The sequence below is a fragment of the Pelophylax lessonae genome (assembly GCF_965119305.1).
Source record: "Pelophylax lessonae genome assembly, chromosome: 2".
NCBI lineage: Eukaryota > Metazoa > Chordata > Amphibia > Anura > Ranidae > Pelophylax > Pelophylax lessonae.
The window spans coordinates 726173321-726186723 of record NC_138769.1 but is presented as its reverse complement, the minus strand read 5'-3'; the positions used below and the strand labels follow the sequence as shown (position 1 = coordinate 726186723).

At 46.0% G+C, this 13403-nt stretch overlaps 1 protein-coding gene across 1 annotated transcript in view; it reads left to right on the top strand.

Moving 5' to 3' along the window:
* Positions 1 to 582: 582 nt before the first annotated feature.
* The window catches only part of PGM2L1 (phosphoglucomutase 2 like 1), a 145726-nt gene continuing 132905 nt past the window's right edge, over positions 583 to 13403 (top strand). Inside the window, exon 1 of the mRNA XM_082244365.1 lies at positions 583 to 744. Coding sequence (XP_082100491.1) covers positions 640 to 744 — 105 coding nt within the window. The 5' untranslated portion in view covers positions 583 to 639. The remainder of the gene's footprint in view (positions 745 to 13403) is intronic.

Sequence of the window (13403 nt, the reverse complement as noted above, 5' to 3'; positions counted from 1 at the left end):
ACGATTTTAGCAGAGTGGAGTTTTCGGCAGAACACCGGCTCCCTCTGGTGACAACACGGGAGTGTAGTAGGAAGTTGGGACAGTGCGTTGTCACCCTATAACAGGAAGTAGGACCTTTATGACAGGATGTGATTTATAAGGACGTTATGAAGTGACGTTAGGCATCCATAGGATAGAAGGGATGGAAGGTTCCGGCTGTGTCTGCATTGTGTGATAAGATTATAGACATGGTAATGATCCCAGCAGGGATTGGACAGTCCATACAATACAAGGCTATATAATGACCAGTGGAGGGACTGGGAGCATACTGGGGTCTCTTTGTATACTGGGAGTTTTGAACACCCCGAAAAAGATTCTAAATATTCTCTGAATCCCATGCAATAAATAATATGAGTGCTGGGCTGGTATGGGGCCCCATACTGCGGACAGACAGTCAGGATTTATCTGTATTACATAATATTATGTGCTGGCTGAGCACATTGTGTCGCCTCACAGTCCCGCACATGCGCAGTACGGAATCCCAGCTCAGACTCCGCGCATGCGTAGTGCAGATGTCGGGAAGCCGGCTCGGCGCATGCGCAGTGTTTATTCCAGCCTGTGGCGCAGTCCGGGCTGAGGTAGCGGGTGTAGCGGGTGAGGATGGGGGACCCGGGGGGTGACGTCAACTCCAACCTACTAATACCAACCGGGACCGGGGACTCCGAGCTGGACAACGCCGTGTACCGCTGGCTGCAATGGGACAAGGTGAGCCGGGGACTGACCGCACATCGCTACTACACAGTGCACATCACTACTACACTACACTGTACACCGCTACTACACTACACTGTACACAGCTACTACATAGTGCACACAGCTACTACACAGTGCACACAGCTACTACACAGTGCACACCGCTACTACACTACACTGTACACAGCTACTACACAGTGCACACAGCTACTACACAGTGCACACCGCTACTACACTACACTGTACACCGCTACTACACTACAGTGCACACAGCTACTACACAGTCGCCACCGCTACTACACTACACTGTACACCGCTACTACACTACACTGTACACAGCTACTACACAGTGCACACAGCTACTACACATCGCTACTACACAGCGCACACAGCTACTACACATCGCTACTACACAGTGCACACCGCTACTACACTACACTACACTGTACACCGCTACTACACTACAGTGCACACAGCTACTACACTACAGTGCACACAGCTACTACACAGTGCACACAGCTACTACACAGTGCACACAGCTACTACACAGTGCACACAGCTACTACACAGTGCACACAGCTACTACACATCGCTACTACACAGTGCACACCGCTACTACACTACACTGTACACCGCACACTGCTACTACACTACAATGTACACCGCACACCGCTACTACACAGTGCACACCGCTACTACACAGTGCACACCGCTACTACACAGTGCACACCGCTACTACACAGTGCACACCGCTACTACACTGTGCACACCGCTACTACACACAGCTACTACACAGTGCACACCGCTACTACACAGTGCACACCGCTACTACACAGTGCACACCGCTACTACACTGTGCACACCGCTACTACACACAGCTACTACACAGTGCACACCGCTACTACACAGTGCACACCGCTACTACACACAGCTACTACACAGTGCACACCACTACTACACAGTGCACACAGCTACTACACAGTGCACACAGCTATTACACATCGCTACTACACAGTGCACACTGCTACTACATTACAATGTACACCGCTACTACACTGGGAGCGCTACTGCATTGTACTCTGCTACTACACTATACCACTACTACTACTGAGAGTACTATTACACAGTACACAGCTACTACACTGGGAGCACTGCTACATACTGACAGCACTACTACACTGGGAGCGCTACTACTACATTACACTTCTACAACACCTGCACTGTACACCGCTACTACACTGAGAATGCAAATACAATATACACAGATACAACACTCAGAGCGCTACTACACTGTACACCACTACTACACAGGGAGCGCTAGTGCATTGTACTTTGCTACTACACTGTACACCGCTACTACTACTGAGAGTGCTATTACACAGTACACTGCTATACACGAAGAGCGCTACTACACTGGGAGCGCTACTACTACATTACATTTCTACTACACCTGCACTGTACACCGCTACTACACTGGGAACACTACTACACTGAGAGTGCAACTACAATATACACTGATACAGCACTCAGAGCGCTACTACACTGTACACAGCTACTACACAGGGAGCGCTACTGCATTGTACTCTGCTACTACTGAGAGCACTGCTACGGACTGACAGCGCTACTACACTGTATACCACTACTACTACTGAGAGTGCTATTACACAGTACACTGCTATACGCTAAGAGCGCTACTACAGTGGGAGCGCTACTACTACATTACATTTCTACTACACCTGCATTGTGGAACACTACTACACTGAGAATGCAAATACAATATACACAGATATAACACTGAGTGCTACTACACTGTACACCACTACTACACAGGGAGCGCTATTACTACACTTCTACCACACTGTATACAGCTACTACACCAGAAGCACTACTACATTATACTCTGCTACTACTGAGAGCACTGCTACACACTGACAGCGCTACTACACTGGGAACACTACCACACCGTACACCACTACTACACTGGGAGTGCTACTACACTGTATATCGCTAATATTACTGAGAGCACTACTACGCCGCTACTACCACACACGGCTACTACACCTGTACACTACTACACTGAGAACACGGATACACTACTACACACTGACAGTGCTACTACACTACATCACACACCACCACTACACTCCGCTACTACACTGGTAGCCCTACTGCATTGTACACTGCTACTACACCGTACACTGTACACCACTACTACACTGAGAGTGCTACTGCACTGTACACCGTGTCTGATTGGCCATGTCTGCAGTGTGTGATTACTGTGACCAATCACAGAGCTCGTAGTACACAATGAATGGCCTATAACAAAGCCTCTCATTGTGTACAACTTTTATGTGATGTGCTGTGATTGGCCAGACAGATCACATGGTGCCAGCAGTGGGCGGTACGGTGATCAGTCATTGGCTGTGTTTGGTGGACACAGTGAGGGACAGATGGCGCTGGGGGGGTGTGGCCCAATCCTGGGGGGACGTCCTATTACAATAGGTGGGCGGTACGGTGATCAGTCATTGGCTGTGTTTGGTGGACACAGTGAGTGACAGATGGCACTGGGGGGGTGTGGCCCAATCCTGGGGGGACGTCCTATTACAATAGGTGGGTGGGGAGGTGATCAGAGGAGTGTGGTGCGGTCTTCTTCTTCTTCTCTGGTTCAGGTGTGAATTTTTACATGAAATCGCAGAGAACTCTGTGATTGGGTGACACAGCCAGGTGGGCACATTTTTGTCATATTGTGTGTGTGGGGGGGGGCGGGGGGGGGGCGGGGAATCCTCTGGCTGTCAGAACCGGGGCTCACAGGGTGCACTTTGTGCTCACATGTAACAATCCGTGCTAAAACATTTCCTAGAACCCCCAAATATGATCTGTTTCAGTGTTTCCCCAAGCTATGCTGTGACCTGGAGGAAACAAACCCTGTTAAGCCCGCAAGGTAACCTTTGACATGACCCCTGTTGGTGGGGAACCCTAACTTAAGCCCAAGCTTAGAGGAGCAAGCAATGTCTACAGGCTTCAGGAAACTAGATATAAAATCCTAACCCACATGCTTGAGATGCAAAGAACAAGAGGGCATTGCTGCTTCACATCTATTGGGAGTGATCACAAGTTAGACCAGGGGTCTTCAAACTACGGCTCTCCAAATGTTGCAGAACTACACATCCCATGAGGCATTGTAAAACTCTGACATTCACAGATATGACCAGGGCATGATGGGAATTGTAGTTCCTGAACAACTGGAGGGCCATAGTTTGAAGACCCCCTGAGTTAGACCCTTCTGGAATCACACTAATTTTAACCACTTTACCACCGGAGGATTTTCCTGCTTTACATCCAGGTCACTTTTTGCGATTCGGCGCTGTGCGACTTTAACTGACAATTGCGCGGTCATGCAACACCGTACCCAAACAAAATTGACGTCCTTTTTATCCCACAAACAGAGCTTTCTTTTGGTGGTATTTGATCACCTCTGCGATTTTTACTTTTTGCAATATTAATAAAATAATGCGAAAATTTTGAATAATTAACAATATTTTTCTACTTTGACAGTTCAAAAATATCCAATATATTAAATTTTTTGTCATATATTTAGGCCAAAATGTATTTAGCTACATGTCTTTGACAAAAAAATTCTCAATGAGCGTATTTTTAACCACTTTATGACCGAAAGATTTTACACCATTCCTGACCAGGGCCTATTTTGCGTGACTTTAACGGACAATTGCGCGGTCGTGCGACGCTGTACCTAAACGAATTTGGCGTCATTTTTTTCCCACAAACAGAGCTTTCTTTTGGTGGTATTTCATCACCTGTGCAATTTTTTTGATCATGCGCTATAAACAAAAAAAGAGCGACAATTTTGCAAAAATAACAATATTTTTCACATTTTTTTTTATATGAAATTCCCCCCCCCCCCCCCAAAAAAAAAGTAAAAATCAAAATTTTTTAACATTTTAGGCCAATTTGTTTTCTGCTACCTATGTTTGGTAAAAAAAAGTGCAAAAAGCGTATTTTGATTGGTTTGCGCAAAAGTTATCGCGTTTACTAACTACGGGAAAGATTTTTGTCTTTTTTTTTTTTTAACACGTAATGGCGGCAATCTGCGATTTTTTTTTTTTGCGGTACTGCGACATTGCGGCGGACAGATCGGACCCTTGACGGACATTTTTGACACTTTTGGGGTTACCAGTGACATTACTACAGTAATCAGTGCTATATATATGCACTGTTACTGTAAAAATACACTGGTAGTGAAGGGGTTAACTTTTTTTTGAGAGGGAGGGGTTATGTGTGTCCCTAGGGGTGTGATTCTAACTGTGATTGGCTGTGGCTTGATGTGTAAGAACAGAGATCAAAGGTCCTACATAGTAGAACCGTATGATCACTGTTCATACACAGGGGAGAATGACAGGCGGCTTTGTTTACATTAGCCACCTGCCTTTCTCCCGCTCTAACGGACGATCGCAAGTGCCCGGCGGACATCGGGTCCGCCGGGCACACACATGGGGGGGTGGGGGGGGTCCGTGACCGCGCGGGAGCACGCCCGCTCCCCAGAGCCTCACAGGCGAGTGACGTACCCATACATCACTTTGCCTGTGAGGGGCTGACCGCCACAGTATATGTACTTGCGGCGGTCGGCAAGCGGTTAATACCGTATGGTATATAGGACCTACAACATCTGGTGAGTGTATTCTCCTATTATCCCCCACGGTGACACCACAAGTACCAGCATTTGGATCATTGGAGGATTCAAACACAGAGCACCTGCACTTTTCCCCTTTTTTCGGCACTCAAGATAAACCTGCATTTTCACTTGAGTCACTTATGAACTTTTATGTGGACTATTTTATTTTATTTACACATTGACACTTGATGCGCTTATTGATGTAATTTAATATTTATTCTATGTATTTTGACATTATTGAATTGATACAATTTATTAGCTTGTTTTAGTGTCCATTCACATTGATCCGAAGCCTGACAAGTCGCGGTCCTCACGCTCCCATTGTGCAGTACAGGAGCCGTTCTAATAGGAGCGACACAAGTCACTCCAACTTAGAAAAGGGGTCCTGTACTACTTGGGGGCGACCTGCATAGACTTCCATTATGTGAAGTTCGTGCAAGTCGCGCTGCACGCGACTTCACAGGTCGCCCCCTAAGTCGGAGCGACCTAATGCGAACAGTGACTTGTACTCATTTTTAGCACCTTCCTCACCAATTATTTATATCTACCACCCATCATATTGTTATTTACCTCCTGTGATTTCTTTGATAGCACCCAGCACTTTATTTGAAACCCACTCATTTTTATATATTTTTATATACAGTATATTTTTATATATATATATATATTTATTTATTTTACTCCAAGCAAGCACTATAGTTGGTCGCAAATCTTTTGGGGTCACACTTCTACCATTTATCCTTTTATTTTCCTGTAGCAGCTGCATATACAGTGCCTTGCAAAAGTATTCGGCCCCCTTGAACTTTGCAACCTTTTGCCACATTTCAGGCTTCAAACATAAAGATATAAAACTGTATTTTTTTGTGAAGAATCAACAACAAGTGGGACACATTAATGAAGTGGACAGAAATTTATTGGATATTTCAAACTTTTTTAACAAATAAAAAACTGAAAAATTGGGCGTGCAAAATTATTCAGCCCCCTTAACCACTTCCCGCCCGCCCTATAGGCAATTGACGGCGGGAATGTGGTTGTATTATCCTGACCGGACGTCATATGACGGCGGCAGGATAAAACAGCTCTGGGCGCCCCCCGGGGGCACGCAGAGCGGCGATCGGTGATGCGAGGTGTCAGCCTGACACCCCGCATCTCCGATCTCGGTAAAGAGACTACTGACGTAGGCTCTTTACCATGTGATCAGCCGTGTCCAATCACGGCTGGTCACATAGTAAACAGGAAGAGCCATTGATCGGCTTTCCTTAGTTCGTGCCTGACAGATCGGCGGCTCCCCTGACGGGGGGGGGGGGTCGGCACTGGTAATCAGATCATTGATTACCAGTGCAGACCCTCGGGGGGGGGGGGGATGCCACTAGATCCACCAGGGGTGCCCACTATGACCCCAGGGATGGCAATCAGGGCTCAGGGAGCCCCCCATTGCCCTCCCCATCAGTGCTGCCCGCCAGTGCCCCCCCTATCAGTGCTGCCCACAAGTGCCCATCATTGCCATCTTTTAGTGTCGCTCACCAGTGCCCATTATTGCCCACCAGTGCCGCCTGTCAGTGCCCATCTGTGCCCACCAGTGCCGCCTATCAATGCCCATTAGTGCCCGTCAGTGCCGCCTATCAGTGCCCATCAATGCCGCCTATCAGTGCCCAGCAGTGCCGCCTATCAGTGCCCACCAATGCTGCATATCTGTGCCACTCCATCAGTGCCACTCCATCAGTGCCTCCTCATCAGTGCCTGTCAGTGCAGTCTCATCAGTGTTCATCAGTGCAGGAAAAAACTTATTTATTTACAAAATTATATAACATAAACAAAAAACTTTTTTTTTTTTCAAACTTTTCAGTCTTTTTTTATTTGTTTAGCAAAAAGGAAAAAACCTTGCGGTGATCAAATACCACCAAAAGAAAGCTCTATTTGTGGGGGGAAAATGACATAAATTTGATGTAGGTACAGTGTTGCATGACCGCGCAATTGTCATTCAAAATGCAACAGCGCTAAAAGGGGAAAATTGGCCTGGGCGGGAAGGGAGGAAAGTGCACTGTATTGAAGTGGTTAAGTTAATACTTTGTAGCGCCACCTTTTGCTGCGATTACAGCTGTAAGTCGCTTGGGGTATGTCTCTATCAGTTTTGCACATCGAGAGACTGAAATTTTTGCCCATTCCTCCTTGCAAAACAGCTCAAGCTCAGTGAGGTTGGATGGAGAGCGTTTGTGAACAGCAGTTTTCAGTTCTTTCCACAGATTCTCGATTGGATTCAGGTCTGGACTTTGACTTGGCCATTCTAACACCTTGATATGTTTATTTGTGAACCATTGCATTGTAGATTTTGCTTTATGTTTTGGATCATTGTCTTGTTGGAAGACAAATCTCCGTCCCAGTCTCAGGTCTTTTGCAGACTCCATCAGGTTTTCTTCCAGAATGGTCCTGTATTTTGCTCCATCCATCTTCCCATCAATTTTAACCATCTTCCCTGTCCCTGCTGAAGAAAAGCAGGCCCAAACCATGATGCTGCCACCACCATGTTTGACAGTGGGGATGGTGTGTTCAGGGTGATGAGCTGTGTTGCTTTTACGCCAAACATAACGTTTTGCATTGTTGCCAAAAAGTTCAATTTTGGTTTCATCTGACCAGAGCACCTTCTTCCACATGTTTGGTGTCTCCCAGGTGGCTTGTGGCAAACTTTAAACAACACTTTTTATGGATATCTTTAAGAAATGGCTTTCTTCTTGCCACTCTTCCATAAAGGCCAGATTTGTGCAGTATACGACTGATTGTTGTCCTATGGACAGAGTCTCCCACCTCAGCTGTAGATCTCTGCAGTTCATCCAGAGTGATCATGGGCCTCTTGGCTGCATCTCTGATCAGTCTTCTCCTTGTATGAGCTGAAAGTTTAGAGGGACGGCCAGGTCTTCGTAGATTTGCATTGGTCTGATACTCCTTCCATTTCAATATTATCACTTGCCCAGTGCTCCTTGGGATGTTTAAAGCTTGGGAAATCTTTTTGTATCCAAATCCAGCTTTAAACTTCTCCACAACAGTATCTCGGACCTGCCTGGTGTGTTCCTTGTTCTTCATGATGCTCTCTGCGCTTTAAACGGACCTCTGAGACTATCACAGTGCAGGTGCATTTATACCAGGGCTTGACAAATTTGCCTGAAATCTAGGAGCCAGCTAAAAAAGTCAGTTTTTTTTTTTTTTTTAAACTAACAACCAAGCTTTATTTAATAAAACAGATACTAAATTTACAAATAAATACGACTATAACTCCACTCTCTTCTACTGTCTGTCTCTTTCCATCCGATGCCATCTGATCCGATCCACGGGATGGATAGAAAATAGAACCACTATCCGTCTGTTTTTGGCAGACAGGATCAGATGGCGGCAGATTACCGCTCCATAGAGGAGAATGAAGGGTCTGATCAGGTCTGCCTGAAAAACTGATAGGCGGACCTGATCAGACAGCCTGTGTGAAAAGGGGCCTTCGGCTGTGGCACGGCGATGAGGAAAAAAAAAAATTATATCTTTTTTTTTTTTTTTAATAATAAGAATTGGAAAAAAAAAGAAAAAATTATTTATTTTTTCTACATTTAAAAAATAAATTAATAATAATAACCACACTCCCTGTCCACTTACCTTTAACCACTTCACCGCTGCTCACGTTGAGCCTACTGCAGCAAAGTGGCTGTTGTAGGTCTGACGACGTAGACCTACGTCGCTGGACTCCTCCCCCTTCAAGGCGGCGCGCTCCCACTGTATTCAGTCAAAGCGGGAGTCGGGCCAGGGGAGGAGCGGCGGCGATCGCCGCTGCTTTTCCCCGATCGTCGGGGAATCGAGTCTGGAGATCCACCCCCCATTGGGTAAACACAGCGGGCGGATCTCCTAAATGACAGGCAGGGTCAGATTGCAGGGTTCAGCATAGCTGAACCCTGGATCTGTCCTTGTGTCACTCAGTCACCTCCCCCCACACACGTCAGTAAGCACCAGGCATACATTAACCCCTCCCTCTCCAATAAAATTAACCCCTTCACTGCCAGTGTCATTTTTACAGTAACAGTGCATATTTATAGCACTGATTACTGCAGTAATGTCACTGGTACCCCCAAAAGTGTCAAAAATGTCAGTCAAGGGTCTGATCTGTCCGCCGCAATGTCGCAGTCCCGCAAAAAAAAACGCATATCGCCGCCATTACTCGTTAAAAAAAGAAACACCAAAAATGACAGAAATCTTTCCCTTTGTTAGTAAACGCAATAACTTTTGCACAAACGAATCAAAATACGCTTATTGTGTTTTTTTTTTTTTTTTTACCAAACATAGGTAGCAGAAAACAAATAGGCCAAAAATTTTAAAAAATTTAGATTTTTACATTTTTTTGGGGGGGAATTTCATATAAAAAAATGTGAAAAATATTATTTTTTCAAAATTTACGCTCTTTTTTGGTTTATAGCGCAAAAAGTAAAAATCGCACAGGTGATCAAATACCACCAAAAGAAATCTCTGTTTGTGGGGAAAAAAAAGGACATCAATTTTATTTGGGTACGGCATCGCACGACCGCGCAATTGTCAGTTAAAGTCGCACAGTGCCGAATCGCAAAAAGTGGCCCAGACGTAAGACAGCAAAATCCTCCGGTGGTAAAGTGGTTAAGCAAAGGTAACTGGACAGAGTTGAAGCCTTAAAAAACTTCCCTCTCATTTCCTCTTTGGAAGGAGATGGGAAGGCATTGAGAACATGCATTACTCGCGGCCACCACAAGAGGGCGCCAGTTCCCCTAGCCTCAATTGAAGCCGAGGCCTCAATTTTTGGACGGCGCGGAAGTCCGTGCACTCGAGGAGAAGGTGGGGAACGCAAAAGGGACAGGACACCTCCTGCAGGGCACCCCAGGCGCCAGGTCGCTAATTCTAGTCGCAAATGCGACCTGGCGCCCGGGTATGTCGAGCCCTGATTTATACGGAGACTTGATTACACACAGGTGGATTCTATTTATCATCATTAGTCATTTAGGTCAACATTGGATCATTCAGAGATCCTCACTGAACTTCTGGAGAGAGTTTGCTGCACTGAAAGTAAAGGGGCTGAATAATTTTGCACGCCCAATTTTTCAGTTTATTTGTTAACAAAGTTTGAAATATCCAATAAATTTCGTTCCACTTCATGATTGTGTCCCACTTGTTGTTGATTCTTCACAAAAAATTAGTTTTATATCTTTTATGTTTGAAGCCTGAAATGTGGCAAAAGGTCGCAAAGTTCAAGGGGGCCGAATACTTTCGCAAGGCACTGTATGTGTATTTAATTCATTTCAATACCCACTTGTTGGGACACCCATAGGCACGAGGGATTTGAATTTGAGGGTAGCGCCACGCCGAAAAAACGGCGTGGGTTCCCCCCCAAAATCCATACCAGACCCTTATCCGAGCATGCAGGCCAGGAAAGGGGAGGGGACGAGCGAGCGGCCCCACCCCCCCTGGACCACACCAGGCCACATGCCCTCAACATGGGGGGGGGGTGTTGGTGCTTTGGGGCAGGGGGAGCTCTGCACCCCCCACCTCAAAGCACCTTGCCCCCATGTTGATGAGGACAAGGGCCTCATCCCCACAACCCTGGCCGGTGGTTGTGGGGGTCTGCGGCAGGGGGCTCATCGGAATCTGGAAGCCCCCTTTAACAAGGGGGCCCCCCAGATCCCGAACCCCCTCCCTATGTGAATGGGTATGGGGTACATTGTACCCCTACTCATTCACCACATAAAAGGCAGTGTAGGGAAATAACGACAGGAGACGTTTTGGAAAGTTTATTAAAAATCTTCATCCGGCTCTTCTTGTCTTCTCCTCTCTGGGGTCTTCTGCTCTTTTGCTGTCCGCTCTTCTTGTGTTGTCCTCTCCGGGGTCTTCTGCTCTTTTGCTGTCCGCTCTTCTGCTGTCCTCTCTTCTTGTCTTCTCCTCTCCGGGGTCTTCTGCTCTTTTGCTGTCCGCTCTTCTGCTGTCCTCTCTTCTTGTCTTCTCCTCTCCGGTCTTCTGCTCTTTTGCTGTCCGCTCTTCTTGTCTTCTACTCTCCGGTCTTCTGCTCTTTTGCTGTTGGCTCTTCTTCCTCCGGTCCTGATCCGACGACGTCTCCGGTGATTATGCCGGTCTCTGCAGCTTATTATATAGCCATTAGGGGCGTGGCCCCGATGATGTCATCGGGAGGCCCTGCCCCTCATGTCACATATGACGTCATCTGTGACATGAGGGGGCGGGGCCTCCCGATGACGTCATCGGGCCACGCCCCTAACGGTAATGGGACAGATTAACAATCATAAATCAAACTTTCACTTTTTAATAATTGGTAGGAAATCCTTTGCAGTCAATTACAGCCTGAAGTCTGGAATGCATAGACATCACCAGACGCTGGGTTTCATCCCTGGTGATGCTCTGCCAGGCCTCTACTGCAACTGTCTTCAGTTCCTGCTTGTTCTTGGGGCATTTTCCCTTCAGTTTTGTCTTCAGCAAGTGAAATGCATGCTCAATCGGATTCAGGTCAGGTGATTGACTTGGCCATTGCATAACATTCCACTTCTTCCCCCTTAAAAAACGTTTTGGTTGCTTTCGCAGTATGCTTCGGGTCATTGTTCATCTGCACTGTGAAACACCGTCCAATGAGTTCTGAAGCATTTTGCTGAATATGAGCAGATAATATTCCCCGAAACACTTCAGAATTCATCCTGCTGCTTTTGTCAGCAGTCACATCATCAATAAATACAAGAGAACCAGTTCCATTGGCAGCCATACATGCCCACGCCATGACACTACCACCACCATGCTTCACTGATGAGGTGGTATGCTTTGGATCATGAGCAGTTCCTTTCCTTCTCCATACTCTTCTCTTTCCATCACTCTGGTACAAGTTGATCTTGGTCTCATCTGTCCATAGGATGTTGTTCCAGAACAGTGAAGGCTTTTTTAGATGTTGTTTGGCAAACTCTAATCTGGCCTTCCTGTTTTTGAGGCTCACCAATGGTTACATCTTGTGGTGAACCCTCTGTATTCACTCTGGTGAAGTCTTCTCTTCATTGTTGACTTTGACACACATACACCTACCTCCTGGAGAGTGATCTTGATCTGGCCAACTGTTGTGAAGGATGTTTTCTTCACCAGGGAAAGAATTCTTTGGTCATCCGCCACAGTTGTTTTCTGTGGTCTTCCGGGTCTTTTGGTGTTGCTGAGCTCATCGGTGCGTTCTTTCTTTTTAAGGATGTTCCAAACAGTTGATTTGGCCACACCTAATGTTTTTGCTATCTCTCTGATGGGTTTGTTTTGTTTTTTCAGCCTAATGATGGCTTGCTTCACTGATAGTGAGAGTTCTTTGGATCTCATAGTGAGAGTTGACAGCAACAGATTCCAAATGCAAATAGCACACTTGAAATGAACTCTGGACCTTTTTAAATGGGATAATGAGGGAATAACACACACTTGGCCATGGAACAGCTGAGCAGCCAATTGTCCCATTACTTTTGGTCCCATAAAAAATGGGAGGCACATATACAAACTGCTGTAATTCCTACACCTTTCACCTGATTTGGATGTAAATACCCTCAAATTAAAGCTGGAAGTCTGCAGTTAAAGCACACCTTGTTTGTTTCAGTTCAAATCTATTGTGGTGGTGTATAGAGCCAAAAAGATTAGAATTGTCATTGTCCCAATATTTATGGACCTGACTGTAGGCTTGCATGACTTGCGTATACGTTCTCTTCTGCATGCAAGCATACAGGGACGGGGTGCTTTACTTTTTTTTTTCCTTATTTATTTTACTTTTATGTTTTTATTTTGAGACTTTCTCTTTACATTTTTGTTTTCTATTATAAGGAATGTAAACATCTCTTGTAATAGGAATAGGCCTTGTAGTTCCTCCCCTGGTTATCATCTCAGCCGTATTTGGGGGGCTGCCAGATTTCTGAGTGATTTTCTTCTTGGCCGGCTTCATCGTGTGCTCCTTGTTATCGGCCAGGAA